Source organism: Megalobrama amblycephala, linkage group LG3 (assembly GCF_018812025.1).
Source record: "Megalobrama amblycephala isolate DHTTF-2021 linkage group LG3, ASM1881202v1, whole genome shotgun sequence".
NCBI lineage: Eukaryota > Metazoa > Chordata > Actinopteri > Cypriniformes > Xenocyprididae > Megalobrama > Megalobrama amblycephala.
The window spans coordinates 9,971,230-9,993,603 of record NC_063046.1 but is presented as its reverse complement, the minus strand read 5'-3'; the positions used below and the strand labels follow the sequence as shown (position 1 = coordinate 9,993,603).

Here is a 22,374-nt window from a genome sequence, read left to right as displayed (position 1 = left end):
TTTGGGTCATTGACGAATAAGGTTTTTAAAAGTGTAAAAAAACCACAATGGATATATAAGTAATTTTAAAGTTTTATTAAGTGTTGACAATGGGATTGTGGTTTTTATAATCAATTAAGTCTGCTTTTGTCATTTTTTGCAAGATGGACAACATTTGTCACCAAAAAAGTCATTCGGTTTAACCAAAATTTCGGTTTTACCGAATGACACTTTTGGTTACCGAATGATGATATTTTCAAACAATGCTAACAGGCTGATATCTAGCTAGCTAGCAAAAGGACAATCAAACATTTTATATTTAATACAAGTTTTTAAAATATTACAACATTTTCCTTGTTTTATAGCGGTTGTACCAAATGACCTGATGTTTCGGGACATGCATATGAGTGAAAACATGAACTTTTCAAATTGTTAAGAGAGAGTTAGTTACTTTACTTCACGACTATGTGGTCCTTTGCAGGTGTCTGAATGATGTCACATCCTGTCATGTGATATTGACCACATGACTTGATCCAAAATGGTCCCTTTATATTGGTTACTCCGAATGACATCAATGAAATTCATTTTTTTGGAACATTCTTTCACATAACAAAGCAACGACTTTTACACATAATTTTAATACGATTTTGCACTATGTTGATATATGATGTTGATATATAAAATCATGCCATAATAAAAAAATATATACATTTATTACATTTTAAGATATTGTAATCACAAATGAAATGGTTGTATTGGCCTTTGGACGGTTAAACCGAATGATCTCTTGACACTTCAAAATCTTTAAAATACCTTTATATGTAGCAAAATATAATTAAAACCAGACGATTGCTACGCAAAAGCTGTGCATGCTCGTCACTCTTTAGCTTCGCTCACGGCACGCCTCCAGGAGCTCGGCTGTTTTCGGAAAGACTCATATCTGTATTTTATAAATCTGATAAAACTAAAGACTTTTCGGAGATGCAATACTACTCTATAGGTACTCAAGATTAACATGAGAAACTGTGTGTGTTACATACCCTTTAATCTCTACTGTGTCGAATAACAGTCAAGAGGTGTTTCCTGAAGGTTTTGGAGGCTGGCTGTTTGACACTGACAGAAGATTTACACATGAACTGACAAGCTGACATCACATTGATCTTCAGCTCTCTTGGCACCTACAGTGAATGGGTTAGATCAAACTGTCTGTCTGCTGTTGCTGAAGGAATATTGATATTCATACAATTGATACTAGGGTAAATGGGTAAGTATCTGCAATCTTTTTTTTTTTTTTGATGTGCCAAGCTCTGTATCAGTAATTTGAAATAGTTGTGCTTTAGTATAATTTTGCAAAATAAACCTCAAGTTATAAGATTTAAATTTAAAATAATAATAATTAAAAAAAAATTATAAATATAGGTGACTATTTGTTTGACTATATGTTTCACAGATTTTTTTTCCTCTTATCTTTTTAATCTTTTGCTCTTTTGCTTCCTCCTTTAAAATTGAAAGATGTTTAGAAGCATTACAAGGAAAGTGTTTGTAACTTCTGCTGCTAACATTACCTTGTGTGAAAGAAGCGCCCTTGAAGAAACACCCTAGAAGATCTTCCAGTCCTCTTTTACTTTGACAGGTATGATATGAACAGGCTCTTGGATGTACCAACATGCATTTCAAAATGTTAGGGGAAAGGAAAGATAAACATTGATAAGAAGAAATGTGATGAATCTATCTTGTCTACTTATATTTTTCAGGGCAAAAACATTTTACCAGGAAAAAAGTTGAAAAGTGAGTTTATGTTTCATCTTAAATTATTTTTGTAAGGTTCCATAAATAACCATGCTTTGAAAACGCTATAGGACCTCAATAGTAATAATAGACATTTTAAGAAAGAAATCATTTACCTGTTGAGAATGTGTTGACATGTAATTGAATGGCTAAGCTCCAGAAAACTAGTAATGATGTGGCTTTGACAACTACAGCTTTGAAAAACAAAAAGGTGGGAAAAAAGAATCCTAAACTCTAACACAAAGAACCATTTCAGCATTCTTCAGGGTCATGCAGTTCTAAATAGAACTGTCATACGTGTAAAGAACCTTCAAAGAACCATATTTTTTTTAGAGTGTAGACTTTTTTGCAATATGTTTAGCATTAAATACTGTATATAACTTGTTTTACTTGTTGCTTTTTTTCAAAGCACAGTGTCAGCCATGATAATAACCAACACCACAAACACTGGACTTCCTGAGGACTTTAGAATTTCTCTTTTCATCTTACACACATTCATTTTTCTTTCTGGGACTTATAATGTTTTACTAATGTCCTCTATGTTAAAGTCCAAAAGACGTCTCTCTTTCACCAAAGTATCTGTGATAAACCTAGTAGCAGTGCACTCCATTTTCCTGCTCACGGTCCCCTTTCGCATTTACTATTGTGTTTTTGAAACCTGGAATCTGGGCATGTATTTCTGCAAAATTGTCAGTATTATGATCTATGCCCACATGTATATTGCCTTCATCTTTTATGTATTTCTTCTTATCCTGCGTTATGTGGATCACTCTGATCAGCAGCACAGGCTAGAGTTTCGTCGCATCCTTCACGCCACGATTGCAAGTGCAGCCGTCTGGTTGGTCATATTCGGAGCTTTGTTCCCAACTATGGCTAACTACGGAATCGCGCAGAATAATTCTACTCAGTGCTTTCATTTCGGTCAGGCTCTCCAGAAGCCTGCTGTTAAGAGGTTAAACTATGTTATTTGCATACTAGTGATTATGATTTGGAGTGTTCTGGCACTTTTTTTTCTGCTATTAAATAAGCAATTTGAGGCCACATTTCAACGTCAAGAGTTACAGGCACAATTGAAAAACATTGTTTTCCTGTCCTTTATGTTTTTTTGTTTTGTGCCCTATCAAGGATTCAGAGTGTATTATGTGAGTGAATATGGTAATACTCAAGTAATGGATCATATAAATGAAGTATTTCTTGCAGTCACTGCTTTCAGCTGCTTTGATATGATTGTTTTTGAATATGCAGAATTATAAATTCAAGGGGGTGGTTTTGCTATTTATAACAACTATGTTGACTTTGTTTGGTTTCTACACTGTTATTGATATAGTGAATTGATTTCCATTTTTCTTTTGTTTAATTTGATGCTTTTGTGCCTTACAAGCTTGAAACAATTGTCTTGCATGACAGAATGTTTGGAAAATAAAACACAGACACACACAGGATATGTATTAGTTTTATATCAATTTTCTTTTCCTTTGTACTTGTGAAGAACTATTTAAAAAAAACAACAATCTGGAATAAAACTGTCAAACGACCACTGATGCAGCTGATTCAAAAGTGTGACAAGGTTTGGGTGTGAGTTCCTCATAACAGTATATATTAATGGTGCTAACCATGAAGTTTACACCAGATCCATCACTGTTTAGTGGAGGCCAAGGCTTTAAGGTGTCACACAAAGACAGCCGTTTCAAATAATCAAATAACACCATGAAATAAGTCAAAGCAATGAAAATACAGCTCATGACACTGACAGTATGTGTGTTGGGTGGTCTAGAGGGTTCAACAACTGTGATGCTCATACTCATTTCTGCAAAAGAAGAATTCCTTTTTGTATTCTAACACCCTCTAGAGGTCGTTGAAATATTTGCATGAGTGTTCTAACTACAGTGCACAGCATAAATGAGTATTTATCATCACTAATACAATTCATGGAAAGATGGCAAAACTAAAATGTATTAAATACATAATAAAAACTGAAAAATATATGCCATTAATAGCCATAAAAGTAAATTAGCCAATTTTGCTTAAATTAAGGATTGCAGAAATGAGTACACCCTAGATTTAATTCAACAAATGTATAATATTCTAGCACTTAGTATGCCCTCCATATTTTTGAATATACCTTCTTGGCACGGAGTGTACAAGTTCATGACAAATTGTCACATCTGTCCTGTTTAACTCCTGGATGATGAGCTCATTAAATGCCCTGATCTTTAATGGGGAGTGTTGCTCAAATCATCTCTACAGAATCCCCCACAGGTGCTCAAGAGTGTTAAGACTGAGTGCAGTACATGTCCACAGAAGGTTTTTCACCTTGGGACAATGCATATCCTCATTGTCATATTGAAAAAATGCCCAACAATGCAGGGAATGAGGAAAGGGTAACATCTTCTGTTTCAAGTTTGTGTATTAAATTACACAGTGGTGTGGGAATTAATGACAGCATTGATAAAGCACAACTCCCTCACTCCTTCAGCACTCACACATCCCATATAAGAGCTTTACTACCGCTGAACTTTACTGTGAGGACCAGGCACTTCTCACTGTACTCCTCCTCTAGCAACACCAGAACATTTTGGATGCTGTTAGACCCAAAATGACTGATTTGGTCTCATGAGACCAGAGTATTGATTCTCAGAATCCATATTTTGTAAATATGGGCTTTGGAAATGGCTAACTGACTTTATTGTGCTTTGGCTACAGTAGTTTTTTCCAGTGAGAAGAACAACCATGCATGTAATTTCTGCAGGCTGCATCTTACCCTGTGAGATAAACAGTCACTCTTTTCATAGCTTTTGCTGGCTCTGAGACACTTGGTATTTCTCCTGCTCTTTGTCTAGCAAAATAAATCCCTCATCACTAAATGAAAGCTTAAAATGAAGGCCTGATTATTTCAGGGGCCTTGTCACAAGTCCAATGTTTTTGAATTTCTGTGTTACTTTTGCTATATTTTCACACTTGAAACAATGATTTGGTAATCCTCTTGTACCACTGTCCTCTTTTGTGAGAAATAAGTCTCCTGATGATTCTCTCCCAAGTGGTTCCACTGTTGTCAGCATTAAGTCTGAGAATGATTCAGTGGGCTATATAACACTTTTAATTGTCAAGAAATTACTTCTCTTTAAATGTTTTGGTTCAACATAATTGCCTGTTGATCAAACATTGCCTTAAACTTACACCAGAAAATTTTTATTTCTTTTATTTAGTAACTTTTAGGAGGATGTACTCATTTTTGCTACACAGCATTTTATCACCTTGATAAGAAAATCTTACTTTCCTGAGTAATTTTACATGCTTCTTTGGTAATTGATTAAGCAGACTTGCTGGAACATTTTATCTCTAAAGAACCCTAACATGTCTTCTAAGTAATTTAGTAATTGCTGACTTTCAGAAGTGTTATTTATGCTGTGCACTGTACATCTTACTTTTACTACTTTAACTACTAAAAATGACATCCTTGCACTGGTGTGTTAAATACTTGGCAAACCCACAAGCCACTTCCAGTTAACTATGACTAATTATATACTGTCATAACATAAAAATGCCATAAACTGCAAAACACGCAGATGATATGGTTTCTCTTGGCACGCTGGCTAGTGGTCAATCCATTTGCGTAACAAATAAAAGCTAAAATTGTTTAAAGTTAGCCAACTTTCAGTGCTCCTCTCTTATTTTTTTCTCTTCCTCCTCCACTCTCCTGCCACAAAACAGGTTGAACAGATTGTAGAATAAAAGCAAACTAAACATGAAAATGAGGTTGCGTAATGTATATATAAAAATTTACTTTTTTTATGTATTTAAAGGGGACCTATTATGCAAAATTCACTTTTACATGTCTTTACATGCACATCTTACACATTTACTTTTACGTCACAAATGCTTAAGCCCCGACCACGACTGCTGACAGACTCTGCTCTATTAGCATAGACCCCGCCCTGAGTGAGCTATACACAGTCCGTCATGTTTATCTCCTCGCCAGAGCGTTTAACAGCAGCATACAAGTAAGAAATGCATTCTTATTAAAGCTACTAAAGTGATTTAATCAAGAGCAGTGAGTTATTTTCTGTTTTTCTTTTGTTGTTTGATTCATATTAACAGAATATACAGCAGTAGGTACTGTATATTACGCTGCTTTCTCTTTAATACACAGATCTAATATACACATGCGATTTCTTTCCCTGCTGTTTACGTTCACAGACATAACCAACTGTTTATGTGAACTTTGTGTGTATTTGACAGTTTAAGCGCAATAAGACGTGAAAGAGAACTTAGTTTAATACTCAAGCAGCGTCTGACAGACAGCTTTCTGTGCGTGTGCTTCGTCTGTTTGCACTCAGAAAACCATATATCAGAAGTTTAGACTGATATGGCTTTAAAACGTTTTAGTTTTTGTCAGAGTATCTAAGGCACTAGCTGTACAGGCTCTGCCCTCTTCTGGAAAGGGGGCGGGGAGCAGCAGCTCATTTGCATTTAAAGACACATGCACGAAAACAGCATGTTTTTCCTTCCACTCAAAAATTGGCATTTACAACGTGCAATAATAAATGATCTGTGGGGTATTTTGGGTTGAAACTTCAGACACATTCTGGCGACACCAGAGACTTATGTTACATCTTGTAAAAAGGGGCATAATAGAGGTCCTCTTTAACCACATTACTGCTTTGACCAGGCTACACTCAAGTGCTCTATATTATTTGCCCTATTGTCCCCCCAAAACAAAACATAATATCTTATATCATTTTACTAATCTGCATCTTGATTTAAGATTTTTAGATATTTGGGCTGGAAACAGGACAGAAAAATACTACTGAAAACTTCTTGGATTAGGTGAGAAAATTCCATTAATTGTATAATTTAATGATGTTTATTCATCTGACTTGCATTTATTTAGATTAAGAGCTGCATTCATGAATGAATATGATTCATTTTACATCCAAAGTGCAGGCATATATGTTAAATTCATAATAAATAGTATAAATAAAATATATGAAGTTGGATTTTAATGTTATAGGGAGACTGCCTTTTCATGACATCATTTGAGAAACCTGAGAGCAACAAAGTGGTGATTTGCAGAGCAGCATTCCAAGACTGTATATTAGTGGTGGGGATTTTCTGCAAATTGCATTGATACACCAGTAGGTGGCACCAAGTGATTGTCTTATAGTCAGTTTAGTAAACAATCTGTCCAATAGCATAAATTGCATGCATTTTAGAAATGCTGTTTGCATTTGCTCAGGTATATCGCTGGACTACTAAAATGACAGTTGTCCGACTTGACAGCTCCTTACTTTTTCACTCGTTTTACTGACTGCAGCCGCCTACTCTACATTCAAGGCGAGACGTTTGGCATCTCAAATGAGCCTATTGTCTTTATGAGTGAATCATTAATTCATTTACTTTAGCAATCCGTTCAATAGCACTGATTCATTGAGGGAGGCCGCTGTGTTCTGTTGTGGCTTTGTTAGAACAATTTTCGTTGCCAGAGCAAAAAATAAATTGTATAAAAAATATTGTATCTAATATGTAAGTTATCTACTATTAACATAATTACATTTGGAACAAAAACATATTTTCATTATGTCTCTTCTTTTCTGCTCTTCAGTGGTCCTCTGGCTGAGGAGCTTCAGTGTTCACTATGTCTGGATGTGTTCACTGATCCAGTCAGCACCCCATGTGGACATAACTTCTGTAAGAGCTGCCTGAACCAGTGCTGGGACAACAAACAGAACAGCTACTGTCCAATCTGTAATGAAACATTCAGTAAAAGACCTGACCTCAACACAGCACTTAGACAGATTGTGCAGCTCTTTCAGGAAAAGTCTCAGTAAATCAGATTTTTTGTTCTTTGTGACATCTGTGATGGAAGATGAAAGCCCTGAAGTCTTGTCTGGTGTCCCTTTTGGACCAAAAATATATTTCCATATATTTATGATCAATATTAATAATTAACCCCCCGTTACCCAGACAAGGTTTAAACCTAGACCCAGACTAAAATGCACGTTTTGGGCAGTTTAATTGAAAGAAACGTAAAATATGTCAGTGCCTTTGTTTTGTCTCAAGATGCACACCAGTAATGTTTTTTTTTTTTTCTAAAGCACATTTATAAAAGCTACTTAAATGTCCTAATTGAACTAAGGCCTAATCCTGGCTTAATCTAAGCCCTGTCTGTGAAACCAGGCCTAAATGGTTTAAATATACTGAAAAATATATGAAATATATATATTTAATAATATATTTTTGACATATTACAATATACTGAATAATACATCACAAATTGTCGCTTTTCACATATTGAAAAATGTGACAATATTTACTCTGTAAAATGTAATTAGTTGAGTACACTTAGAAAACATGAGGGAAATGATTGCCTTCAATTTCTTAAGGATATTTTACTCAAAGTCGTAAGTTGCTAATACAAAGACACTCAAAAGAGATGATGGACTGTTCGTTTATTTGTATTTATTAAACTGCAAAGACTTTACAAAGTAGTTAATAGGCATCACTGCAATACAGTTACTGTATTTTAAATAAAGCAACATGCAGCATATTATCAATGCTTCTTGATCTTCTCTTGGACTGAAGCACAAGCACAGGTAACCTCACAAAACTCAGACAACAAAAACATTGAACAGTAAGAGATCTCTCAAGATCTCAACAGAGGAGGGTTGAACAACAAAAACAGTATTACCAGCTTCATTTATTACAAACCAGTTTGACTTTATTTCTGTCAAACAACTACAGAAGATCTTATTGAGAATTAACAGAGGTTTAGATGTTGATGATTTATTGTTTCGTTTCACGTAACCATTATGGAGATCAGTGTTTGCTTTAGTTGGGCTCGTGACGTTTTTTTATTTTTTTGGCTACGGTAACTGTTTACAAGGCACTGTTGTTATGCCAAAAAAAAAAAAAAAGACAAAAAAAGGCCAAAAGAAATGCTGGGAATAATCTGTTGGGTTTGTGTTATTGATGATGACATAATCATCATTAAATGTCCCAGGCCACAGATCTCTTCCCATGGTTTATTGCTTATAAAAAGTCTGATCATTAAATGCATTTAAAATATTGTATTCTAAACACTATGATACTAACAAAAGAGTTGCAAAACGTTAATGTTGAGCTCTTCAGCGCTCCATTGAGAGATGTCAGTCTGATCTGCTGGAAATGATGCAGGAGAAACAGAAAGCAGCAGAGAAACAGGATGAAGAGCTCATTCAAGAGCTGCAGCAGGAAATCACTGAGCTCAAGATGAGAAACACTGAGCTGGATCATCTCTTACACACAGAGGATCACCTCCACCTCCTACAGGTCAGTCTGCTCACATCACAGGACAACACTCACACTCACCAATGCTAAGGGATTTGTCCTCTCTCCTGCTGCAGATTGAACTATTTTTGTGCAGCCCTCCACACCCCAGGAACTGGCCTTAAGATCAGTATGAACATTGATATGAGTGAGAGCTCTGACTCAGCTGCAAGACACTCCAGACGAGAAAATCAGTCAAACTGGTAAGTCACTATCAAATACAGTTCACAGATTTTGACAGTACACAGCAAAATCCCCAGTGTTAACCCTTTGGAGTCTGAGGTTGATTTGGGCCCTGGAGAAGTTTTGACATGCCCTGACATTTGTGCTTTTTTCAGTTGTTCATAAACATATTAATGACACAAGTGTCATTACACTGTATTCAGCACAAACTAGGCTACAATAATATGTGAGGAACATGTATGTACATGTTTGTGTTTTTGAAGGAATAACGTTTATGCGTGGTTATTGAAAAAACAAAAAACTTAAGTCACTGAAATAAGGCCAAAAAAATATATTAAATCTGTGTTCAAAAGACTTCTGGGTATTGGAGGTTGTAGACTAGAGTTGCTTCAAAATGATGTAAAAAATTATCCTGCCTACTAGTTCATATAAAACAATATATTGATTTAGTTATTGTAAGACACTTTTTGTCAAGAAACACAGTATGCGTAGAGGTGTGAATCTGCATGAATAATGGGTGATTTACACCTGAGAAGACAAAAGAATCACATAATAATGACCTGAAATGACTTGCATATTAATGAGGCCTTTCAGTCAGGTAGGCTGTGAAAAAACCCTCTGTGATCATGTCTCAAGCTCATCATGGTGTATATCAAACATAAAAAACAGCAATACTGTGAAATATTATTACAATTTAAAATAATGGTATTCTATTATATACTTTAAAATATAATGTATTTCTGTGATGCAAAGTGTCTGAACAATTATGTTACCTCTGTGGCATTTCATATAGGCTTTTAGCTTAAAAGCATGCATATTCGGAGAAGTATTGATGGATTCTCATATGTTTATGTCAATTTTCTATACAGAGGAGTAATATTTATTTAATATCCATTGTCATCACTGTGAGCGCTGGATAATGTTTTCAATTTATACTTGCAGCCGGAGGGCGCTCTGTGCACCTTTAGTCCACAAATTAATCTAAAGAAGAACAGGACATTCCAGGAACTGATGGCATGACTTCCAGAGGTAGCTAACCATGGCTTTAACATAGATATAAACACTTTTGAAGATAATAAATACACGATTGCGATGATGTATACATGTATTGCCTCAGAATTTGCGTCTGAATAGCGCTGGCTCCGTGGGCGTGGTCGCATTAGAGGATAATGAGCTGAATCACGGGCGTCTGACATGTGTCTCTTTTCATACAGATTACATAAACACATAATTTTTGTTTTCGATTTGACTTACACGATTTAAAACCTGACATTTCAACGTTTCTTTAGACATAAGTCAAATTTTTTTGTGATTAGTATTCACTAAGTTACAGTTCATTTTCTGAGAACTATCAGATTGGACTTCGTTCAGAGGGAGATGACAGATCACACATCATGTTAGTTTTCTTTATTTTGCAAAAAGCACAACATTTTGTTTTCATTCTGAGCATACACAAATAAAAGAGGATATTCTATAGTTTCAGTTGATATATTACTTATGTCTCTATGACAAAAAATGATGGAGTATTTTAACTCTGTTTTGCTGCAATGTGAAAAAAATCCTGCAAAACGCGCCTGCGCATTTCCCGACTCCAGAGAGTTAAATCAACACTGCTCAAGAGTACATGGTCCCACTGTTGAAGTAACACTGATGCAGTGTTAAAGTTAATGAGATAATTAAGTGATTAATTAAGTGATGATTGAGCATTAGTGATGAACACCTGCTATTAACAAGCAGAATCACTGAAGAAAAGAGAAACGATAACTACTTCAGCCACAGCCTTAGATGAAATCAACTGAAGATAAAAGACATTAAGGGGCTGTTTACACAATACCATTTTCAACTAAAAATAGAAAACTTTTCATGTGTTTTGGCTGTTCATTTACATGACAACTGTGTTTTGGGTGCTTGCAAATGGTCTCCGTGTAAACAACAAAAACACAAATTTTGTGAAAATGATGACGTCATGCACATGCATATTACATGTTTAGTCTATAGTATTTCATCGCCATCTAATGGCCTGCCAGCAGAATACAACGTTTTTAGTCGTTTTCACGGATTCGTGGGAATGGAGATCATTTTGACAATGGTGTCATCTGTACGCAGAAAACTTAAAAGGAAAAAGTTTTAAGCATATCGTTGTCGTGTAAACATACCCTTAATCTCTCAGCAGAGGAGGATTAAACAACTCCACAAACAGCATTACCAAGCTCTTATTGAGAGTTAACAGAGGTTTAGATGTCAATGAAACAATAATAGTTTCAATGCATATTGAACACTTTATTAAATATTAAGCACATGAAGATCTTTATATTGTGAAGATGTGATTCATATTCTCTGATTGCTTTCTCTCTATGGATGTGCCTCTGGATCCAGATACAGCTAATCTATATCTCATCCTGTCTGATGATGGGGGGAAAAGCGAGACATGAAGACATTAAACGAAAAATCCCAGATAACCCTGAGAGGTTTGATAACTGCATCTGTGTCTCCTTAGGGAGGTTTTATTTTGAGGTGCAGGTGATGGGAAAGACTACATGGATTTAGGAGTGGCCAGAGAATCTGTTAACAGAAAGGAAAAGATCACAGTGACTCCTCAGAATGGATACTGGACTGTGTCTCTGTGGAATGGGAATGAATATTGGACCTGTGCCGCTCCATCTGTCCGCCTGTCTCTGAGAGTGAAACCGCAGAAGGTGGGGGTGTTTGTGGATTATGAGGATGGTCTGGTCTCCTTCTGTGATGTGGAGCCCAGATCTCATGTCTACTCATTGACAGAGAAACTCTGAGTCATAATGATAAAGGAAAAAATTCAGCCCCACTGATCATCTCACCTGCCAATTACAATAAATGATTTTACACCCAAGATATGAAATGAAAATATAGCTTTTTTAAAACTGAGAACCTAAAAAAATGGTACTCACACTGGTCACTGGTTGCTGGTAGATCCTGTAATTACACAATTTGGGTTCTAATTTGGGTTCTAATTACACAATTTGGGTTCTTTTTTCTCAAATCAGCCATTATTGCAATTGAAGTTATATTTTAGATGTTTAGTTTTGATGATATGAAATTCTGCCATATAGAGACAATGAATGAAATGTCAAAATTTGGATTTGATTTATGAATAATTTATCCATACAAGATCTTTTTCCATGATTTACAGGCAAACAAGAGTTCAACTTCAAGGATTGATATGTGTGTGTCTTAACACTTTTTGAAAATCATACAGAAAAGAATAAAACATGAAGTAAATGCTTTGTGCTAAATAAATGTATATAGTATGTGTTTAACATTTTTAATGAATCTCAAAATTTAACAGACTAGCTGTAGTTTTATCCTTAACCAGTACTTCTCATCTATGTTGAGCTTCGAATTTTATCATAAAAACATTTATTATACTGTAGGCAGTTCTGCAATATCTTGAACACTCCGTATAGGCTATAATGTGAGCACTTCACTGCTACATTTTCTTTTGTTCTCAATACAGTATCTAAGTGCAGGTTAAGAGTACCATCTGCTTGAGTCATCTCAGCCTTCGTCACTGTGTCCTCTCTCTTCTGCCTATTGACAAACAGAGATGTGGCTGTCCTGCCCCAGGGTCCCGTCCAAACACACACACACACACACGCACGCACGCACGCACGCGCACACACACACACACACACACACACACACCATAAAGCAAAATATCCTCTGACAGGAGAGGAAGGCTCTGTCTCTGTGGGCAACACAGAAGGTCCAGCCATGCTGACACTGAGTGAGAGAGACAGACAAATCTCTAACAGACTGTTCCTGACAGAAGAATTACTGTTATACAGCTGCGTTATGCGTGTGTGTGTGTGTGTGTGTGTGTGTGTGTGTGTGCGTGTGTGAGTGTGTACACACTGGAGTTGACCAATGTACTGTACATGTTAAAAAACAACAACAAAAAACCACTAATAAACACTAATAAAATCAACATACATCATCAACAAATATAAAGGTTCCAAAAGGGTTTTTCTTCTCAGCAATGCTATAGAAGAACCATTTTTGGTTTCCCAAAGGATCACCTATCAGTGAACAGTTCTAAAAATAACTTGCAAAACTTTACTTAAAGTCCCCCTGTGGTGAAAATAAGTTTTTAATGTTGTTTATATGTCTATCTGGTGTTTTTAATATGCTTTAAGACAAACCATGTGCAAATTCATTTGTCAGCACCATTGCTGAGTATTTTATCTTTAAAATTGCAGTTATAAGTGAAGTTCCTAAATGTAATTTAGGGAGGAGCGAGCCCATCTAATCTTCCAATCAACAGCCAGAGTATATAAGCAGCTGCTTACCTCTCTTCAGTCTCAGCTGTTTCAGCATCCCTCCCCCTCCCCAAACTCAACCTTCATTTCAGGTACCTTGCCCTATGTAATCATATCCTATATTTATTCACTGGGGGGGGTGTATCAGAGCTCGAGTTGAAGATGCTTCATCGAGCCCCTCCTCAGTGGACAGTAAGCCAAATTAAAAAAAAAAAAGCTAACCTAATACCCTAAAGATTATATGGGCAAACGAACTTGTTAAAGACAGTTTCAAAAACGCGGTTTAAAATCGCTGGTGTTTCTGACGTCACAAACTATCTTGTAACCAATCATGTCAACGTGCCGGCGAGCTTCAGCATATCATTGACCATGAACACTCTGAAGCAGGGGAGTCTTAAGATAAGTTTATCCCAGTATATTTTTCTGTTAATATGAAAAATTGATAGATTTAGCATTATAGCGAGTGTATGATGTATATTATGAGTGTTATGATGAACTCTATGCCTTTCTCCACCAACGTTCTGAGTTGTTCAAAGCGTTTCTAAGGGTACTTATTGTTAGAAGGCAGTTGTCTGACTTGGGAACGGGAACATGGTTTGTGTAACATTAGCAACACATTGTTAGATGTTTGATAACATAGTCAAGCAAAAGCTTGTTAATTACTGTTATATGTCCAACATTGTAAAGAGCGATACCATTGTGTAGCGTTTACCTCAGTAAGTTCACCAAGTGGATCTCTGAGCTGGAGTGAGTGAGTGGAGGCGGGGCTAATTTGCTTATTCATAGATCTGCATATACTAAATGAGGCACGGGTGTAGTTACATTCAAGCTATTTTAAAGCATGAAGATTTTTTTTCACAGGAAAAAACATTTAAATATGTAACTTTGTTGATCAAAGAAAAGTTTAAATGACAAACAACCAATTTCAAATGTAACAAGGAATCTGCAAACATTCTAATGCATTTTTTGCTTTGGTAACAGTTATTTATAAAAAGATATTTTTGAAAGTAGTCACTTAATCTCACTAAGGCTGCATTTATGCACAAAAATACAGTAGAAACAGTATTGTTAATTATTATTACAATTCAAATGTTAAATGGTATATATGATGTTGAAATATGTGTTAATATTAATGCTATTTAAGTTATTTAAAGTTTCACAATTAATATATTGCTACATTATAATTCTCATCACTCAGATAATAATCATCTGATAATGTGCCTTCAAAATGACCCAGAGACAGATGTGATGAAGACAGATTAGATGGTTGATTGAACATAAGGCAGCCAAGCTGGTCTTGTCTTAATTGATGTACATGAATGCCGTCCAGGTGGACATCCCGAGAAGCTCTGACTTGAGAAAATGCCACTGAGCATGTGACGTGCTTCATTGGTCTTTGTTGCATTTCATGGCAACACACTGTTGGGTGGATTGGGAAGAGCTTTGTGTGTGTTTTTGCACTTTTGTCTGTGTTCATCATCACTGTAAAACTCTTTATAAGCACATGGAAACACTGACAATGTGACAGTGGCACCTCCACCCACCCATCACCATTGATTTGGGCCCCTTGCAGCCAAATGAAACCACACAATAATGAGCTGCACGACCAGGGAAAGAGATCTGATGAATTTATGGTGTCCACCTGAAGATGAAGATGTGCTTCATCACATATAGTATTGTGATTTCTATAGCTCTGTACAACATTAGCAACACTGAGGTCACATTTTTTGATTCCTAAGAAATGCATGAACGGATAAAATGTATAAATTGAGTGCAATGTTGGATAAAAGTATGTGAATGAATAAATGAAGAGTTCATTTGCAAAAACCGATAAACGCCATTTTTAGAAAAAATGAACTAAGTGCTGTGCATCCGTTTTGTCAGAAAACCCGGTTTTGTCCACTGTCAGGCATCGCAAGTTCACGTTTCACAGCAGAAGCCTACAAGCGCCCTTGTTGTTTCCGTTGTTTCTGTACAGAAACCGATAAGTCCGTTTTAGCGAATCAGCGCACAGTATTCAGGTCAGGTGACAAGGCTGCTAGTCACTTCAAAAAGACGCGCTAGCTGAGGGAAGTTTTGTCAAAGCTGACTAAAAGTGATCGAGGATTTATAATTTCGACTCCTGTAAGGGCCGTTTCATAGTCAACGCATCTGTACGCATACGCGTCCCCGAGGCTACGCATCGTTACGCTTCGGCCGCCATTATGCGTCGGTGCGTAGCCAAATGTGTCGTCCTAGTTTTTTATACGCGACGCGCCGATGCACGCAATACTATGCGTTGTCGGTGGGGACGACATTGCAAGTATTGTACATTAATTCAAGTATATTGTGTTTACAGAAGAAGAAGGTTTGAATACAATGGCGGGCGAAGAGGAAAAATTATGCGAACGTATACGTATTCATCCTGATCTCTTTTTTGATTTAAAGGGCGAACATACCACAGTCTATCTCTGCGTTGCCTTTGTTGCCGCCGATGTAAAATCAGCAACAGAATACACTCCTCTTCAGTTGCCATTTTGATCTGAATATCACCCGACTCTACTACCCCCTGTTGCGTGAGCGGTGTATTGCATACACGCATCGCCCGTGACGCTTGCGTCCACTGTTTAGACTATGAAAGGGAGCGCGTTGCTCGCATCGCTCGCGTTGCTTGCTCGCGTTTCTCGCGTGGACTATGTAACGGCCCTTAGTCCTTGTACACCATACGCGTCTTACATGCTGAAACATTGGTTGTTCTTTTGCGTGTGTGTGCGCGCGCACATGTGTGTGTGTGTGTGTGTGTGTGTGTGTGTGTGTGTGTGTGTTCTTGTATATATGGTTTACGAGGACAAAATGTCAGGTTACTTACCAGCATTATCAGGACACTTAGGTTTATGAGGACATATCAGTGTCCTCATAAACTTAAGGTCATATATGTTATTTTCTGGCATAAATTAATGCCCGTATGAAGTTTTTAAAATTTCGAAAAAATGACCTTACAAACCATGATGTGTTTGTGTAGGAATACAACCATGACCTCACATACCATGATGCTGAAATCTGAGGGGATGTTTTGTTTGTTTTTTAATGATTCTAAAAGCTTGACTAAACCATAGGAATATGAGGAAAATATTTTAGTTTCTGATGGAAGAACAATGCACAAAACTTATTAAAGGTATTTATCTGACAAAATTATTTGGCAAAAAAAAAAAAAAAAAAAAAAATCAGACTACAGCTACTGGTTTTATTTTACGATACAAAAAAATGCATAGAAAAACTAAAAGTTTAAGGAAAAAAAACTGACACTGACTACAACAATCACTTATTAATATTTCTCTTGTTTTTGCATGTGTTCATAATTTCTTTGTTTGACAGTTTCATTTGGCATGGTTCATTGCGTTCTCACAAATCAATTGACTCAAAGCACAACTACAGAATGTGCTTACTGTTACAGTACAGAAGGGTCGGAGACAACAGGAAACAGGTAAGTGATGTTTATTGAACAACCAGTGAGACAAAAGGTGAGTAAATGGTAGAATTGCAGGTTGACTGATGGTTACTTGAGTGATAATACTGTCCTTGTATGTTGCAGGGGTGAAGATCGTGGATGGCAGCAGAGTGACGTTGAATACTGAACAGAGACAGGAACACAGGAGGAGACGAAGGAGTCGGTATACTGGAGTCCTTAAGGTAAGCATAGAGGTCAGTCTATGTACAAACAAGACCAGACAATGACTGAGTGTGATTTAGTGTCTTTTATAGTGCTGTGGTGATTGCGGAGATGACTAGCAAGTGCGGGTGATGGCAGAGTGGTGGAGTGAGTGCAGGTGTGAACCAGGGAGGATGCTGGGAACTGGAGTCCGGGAATGACTGGAACTGTGATACTTACAAAATCTTTATTATTAAAAAATTGTTAAAGGTTGATTTTGACATCACTTTTGGCCACGACTGCACACCTACTTTTCCTTCCTGTGTACAATCTGTATCTTATTTCCCAAATGGATTTCTCAACAGATTTCCCAAAATCCTTTTTAGTGGAATCACATTCCTAAACAATCATACTCCAAACAATATCCCTAACCATATCCATAATCATAACCCATAAAATTTCAACAAAAGTTTGGTTTAAGCCCCTAACCTAACTCTTAAAGGGATAGTTCACCCAAAAATGGAAATTATCCTGATTTACTCACCCTCAAGCCATCCTTCCAAAAAAAAAAAAAAAATGCCTCCATCCATAGTAAAAGTAATTCCTACGTCTCCAGGGGTTAATAAAGGCCTTCTGAAGCAAAGCGATGCGTTTTTGTAAGAAACATATCCATATTTAAAACTTTAAAATTCGAATAACTAGTTTCTGGCAGACAACTGTTTCTGGCAAGTTGACATGCACCAAATGAGTAGGAGTATCGTAAGCTTAGACGCCTCTCGCAGTTCAAACAAATACGGCTGAGCAACAAACTCAAGCTCCTCTTCTCATATATCGAAATCCTCCTACATTCCTCTTTAAAAATGATAATTTTAGACTTCTAATTCATGACTGGTGTTTTGTTTTGCTCTACCCTCATTCATTGTCATTATGTCGTGCGTCAGGTCAAAGGATACTCTTCTGCCGCAAATCAACACATACAGCCGTCTGCCGAAAGCTATTTATTATAGTTAATAAAGTTTTAAATATGGATATTTTTCTTACTAAAACCCATCGCCTTGCTTCAAAAGGCCTTTATTAACCCCCTGGAGCTGCATGGACTACTTTTATTATGTATGGATGTACTTTTTTTTTTTTTTTTTACTTCAAAATGTGCCCCCCCCCATTCACAACCATTATAATGCAAGAATATTTTTAAACATCTCCGATTGTGTTTGGCTGAAAGAAGATAGTCATATACACCTAGGATGGCTTGAGGGTGAGTAAATCATGGGATAATTTTCATTTTTGGGTGAACTATCCCTTTAAATCTGATTGGCTGATAACAAGGACGTTCATCCATGAAAATGTCTTTCTTGAGTGGATTACGATGGAGATGCAAATTATGTTCAGACCTTTCACACATTTTCTACATTGATTTATGGAGCACAATACTGTGGAATGGATTTGAACATGATAAAGTGCATAAATCGCAGCCAAAATATTTAATAAATGAACATAAATGAAAAGAGAATTTTCTGCAATCATCCTTTCCAGTGCAATATTGAGTTTCTCGCCTGAAAGGTTTTTCCAGTGCAATGTCATGGGTTCATAATCACTGATGTGTCAATGCGTGTGCTGCAACTGACATATTGCAGACACCCTTCATACCCAGATCACCACTATGCACCAGTATATGTTGGCACAACTATGCCAACCCATGCCAGCTGGAAGGAGTCAGGGGGGGAAATTATGTTGAATTATTTCATAGGATTGGTTAATCCTGCCTGATCTTATTAGTATTTGTACATCCAAAGTTGCTTGTATATAAAATACGTACATTTAAGATGCTGTAATGAATGTTTCAGTATCTAAGCAAACAAAATATATGTGCACGAATGCGTACCTTGAATGCAATGTAAGTTTCTCTGGATAAAAGTGCCCCCCAAATGCATAAAGGTAATGAGATCATGATGAAACAAAAGCATATTATTTTACATTATGCATTCGGCAGACACTTTTATCCAGAGCAACTTACAGTTATACATTTTATCAGCTCATGCATTCCCTGGGAATCAAACCCATGACTGTGGCGTTGCTAGCACCATGCTCTACTGTTTGAGGTACAGTAATGCTTTTGAATTACAGTGTATATTTATCAAATGACAGCCAAAACTAAGATTTATAAAGTGCACATGTTCTTTTTTAAATAGTCTTTTAATATGGCAGTTGCTTTTAAACAAAGTGACTTACAAATGGGAAAAATCTCTGGCCCTGGTGTGTGACAGCTGGTCTTTGGCTGTGCTCTGCCTCCATCTTCCCCGTGACCCCGCTGGATAACAGGGCCATATTGCACCAGTGGGGTGCCGGGGCCATCCCAGGAGCGCAGTGCGGACGGATGCGGAGTTGCCAGTGAGAGCCCACATCAGGCTCGGGCTCTGATGGCGGAGCTGCCTGACACAGATGTGCTCCGGGCTGGGACGGCTTGTCACAGACGGTTAAGGTGACGGCCACTCACACTTCATTATGTCCGTCTCACAGGTCAGTGAGCGACAAGCCAGGTCACTGCACACCGCTGGGCCGACCCACCCCAGGGCATCGCCCCGCATACATACACCCCACCTAACTGTAAGACTGTCACCCCCGCCTGTATTAAAACAACATATTGTTACGCAACTACTAATATCATTGTCACAAACTGTCCCCAGTCATATAGGCCAAAAGACGTCTAAAACACAGTGACACACACAAGTGCACTCAAGACAGATGTAACCTTTTTCAATCTCATTCTCATTAGTGATCTAGAAACCAAACTGTTTACTAAATTTACCTGCATGCAGAATGTTTAATATGGGTGTGTCATCATGTTATTAAGTTCTCTGTTTCAGGGATTTTATTTATTTAGTTATTTATTTTATGAAGGTCACATTTTTTTTTTACTTTTCAAATGGTCTTTATGTATGTGTGTGTGTATGTATATATATATATATATATATATATATATATATATATATATACACACACACACACACACACACACACACACACACACATATAGGGTACAATGCAACGCAGCTAAAGGCACACCAGGGTAAAAAGGCGCATTTGATTTTTTTCCCTCTAAACCACTAGATGGCACAAATGTGATGACTTTCCAAAACATCTGCTTTTCAAGATGCATGTGGAAATTTGGCTGTTCCTTGACACGATCACAGGTAGCAGCGCAAAGTCAATTCTGTGCTAATTAATCTAATATTTAATGTTTTTTAAAATGTTGTAGATTTAAGTAGCAAATGAGAATCGCTAAAATTATTGAATATATTTTGAGACAAAGGTCTTGTTAATCATTTTCAGTTATGTTCAAGGTAATTAAAGCAACAGTATTTTAATAACAGAAGAATATGTAAAAGTATGATATTTGGGGTAAAAAGCACCGCTGCTGTTGGGGTGAAAGGCACAATAATTAATATGATAATAAACAGCTGGCTGACTTTTCCATTTGTTGACATGACATGATTGCCTAAGACAAATTTCTCACAAGGGAGATAATAAAAGAGAATAAATAAATGAATAAATGGTTAGATTCAGATGGTAAATATCAAATATTAAATTGGATGTCCAAAATATATTTTATTGTTACTACTGTAAAGCTATATTAAATTATTATGGGATCTCATTCAATGCTTTTTTGGTATTTTTAAAATATATATTTTATATTAACATTTTAATGACAGTATATTTATTGAACAACAATGAATTATTTTATTTAACAAAATAAAGAGAAAATAATACAAACTTTGCTAAAGTGTTTTAAACAAGTATTAATAGTCAAGTCAAGTCATCTTCATTTATATAGCGCTTTTTACAATACATATTGTTTCAAAGCAGCTTCACAGTCATAATAGGAAAATTAAGTGACAGATTGTTTTGGCTTTACAGCAGTTCTAAGAAAAACTTATTATTGAGCTTAAGTAGGTTTTTGATTGAATCACTTCCGTTGTAAAATCTGTTAATTATTAATTTAGGAGCTGCTTAAATGACACCGTTTTAAGACTTTTAATGCGTTCTTGCTGTTCATTTACGTGTTTAGTCTATAGATTTGTGCGTTTGAGTTTGTATGTGCACAGACACTTAGTCTTTTTTTACAAAGTGACTGCCAAATTACTTGTCTGGCCCACATAATACAGAAAAATTAGTCATTTCCGCAGATCTATACATACTGGAATCATTTTAATAATGTTTTATCTATACATATGGAAAGGAAAGGGAAGGGGGCATTTGCAGTGAATAACACATTATTGAAAAGCACATTTTTCTTAAGATGTGCCTTTAGCCTCGTTTTACCCTATTATTAGTTATATTATTTAAATATTATTAAATATTATTAAATATTTGTTTTTGCAATACATATAGCTATGAAAATAGACAATGAGTAAATATTTAAGGCAGAATATTGAATTAATGATTTTGAATGACTGTGGTGGAACTGTTTTTGATAAAACATCCTGTAGTGCCTGTGAGTAAACTGTTGGACACTGACTAGAGAGAGTGTGAAAAGGGTGTTGTAGGAGAGTCCACAAGGCCAAAAGTGCTCATAGCTGAAGAAACACCCATGCAACAGTACTGAAACAATGCCATTTGAATTTTTCTTATTGGTAATATTAATTACTGGGCAAAATAACAATGCATTTAACTTTGACATCAATAGCCAAGTATCACCTCCTGATATCTTAATCAATGTCAGGCCATGGCGAGGCTCATTAGAGGACTGTCGTTAATGTCATTGTTTTCCAAATTAACTCCATCCTTTGTCTTAGAGCTCACGTATTGTTTCCTCTTATGTAAATGAATTGCTTTCTCACTTTCACGCCACGACACATCTCAAGCAGAGCATGTAAATCAGGACGAGATCCTCTGATTAAACTCAACGTAATTTGTTTCAGCTGTGCAGAACACATTTCTGATCCGAGAACAGGGTGTGTTAGTCAAGGTGTGCATTCACACAATGCACATTGTTAAGCGATTATTCTGGCTCGTAGTACCACATCTGGAGTAAGAGGCAGGAATCTGGGACTTTGTGTCACATTGCAACTTGAACCTTGTGATTTAACACGAGCTGCTAATGAGTCGCATAGTGAGTGTTATTGTGAAATTGCATTAAATGCCAGGACATGCAAAAGGGTAATTGAGTAATACAGCGGCAAACAGCGGTTGTGCTCAGTT

At 36.5% G+C, this 22,374-nt stretch overlaps 1 protein-coding gene and 2 long non-coding RNA genes across 5 annotated transcripts; all 3 read left to right on the top strand.

The window, feature by feature from the left end:
* The first annotated feature begins 1,037 nt into the window (after positions 1 to 1,037).
* On the top strand, positions 1,038 to 3,292 carry LOC125264107 (probable G-protein coupled receptor 141). Its single transcript, XM_048183340.1, has 4 exons — positions 1,038 to 1,243; positions 1,492 to 1,612; positions 1,734 to 1,767; positions 2,177 to 3,292. The coding sequence occupies exon 4, from the start codon at positions 2,190 to 2,192 to the stop codon at positions 3,018 to 3,020; it is 831 nt and encodes a 276-aa protein (XP_048039297.1). The 5' UTR covers positions 1,038 to 1,243; positions 1,492 to 1,612; positions 1,734 to 1,767; positions 2,177 to 2,189; the 3' UTR covers positions 3,021 to 3,292.
* Positions 3,293 to 8,768: 5,476 nt separating this feature from the next.
* LOC125264106 lies at positions 8,769 to 12,387 on the top strand. The gene is made up of 3 exons (XR_007183980.1): positions 8,769 to 9,275; positions 10,198 to 10,284; positions 11,632 to 12,387. It is a non-coding gene; the product is annotated as an uncharacterized LOC125264106 (long non-coding RNA).
* Positions 12,388 to 15,251: 2,864 nt separating this feature from the next.
* Positions 15,252 to 17,742, top strand: LOC125264105. Of its 3 annotated transcripts, none has more exons than XR_007183979.1 (4): positions 15,252 to 15,936; positions 15,991 to 16,701; positions 16,902 to 17,010; positions 17,119 to 17,742. It is a non-coding gene; the product is annotated as an uncharacterized LOC125264105 (long non-coding RNA). The 3 variants fall into 3 exon arrangements; XR_007183978.1 differs by having other exon boundaries at positions 16,902 to 17,216; positions 17,289 to 17,742; XR_007183977.1 differs by having other exon boundaries at positions 16,902 to 17,742.
* Positions 17,743 to 22,374: the final 4,632 nt, after the last annotated feature.

Bases quoted from the DNA above. Each gene is read 5' to 3' on its own strand.
- LOC125264107 (XM_048183340.1), top strand. From the start codon at position 2,190: ATGATAATAACCAACACCACAAACACTGGACTTCCTGAGGACTTTAGA.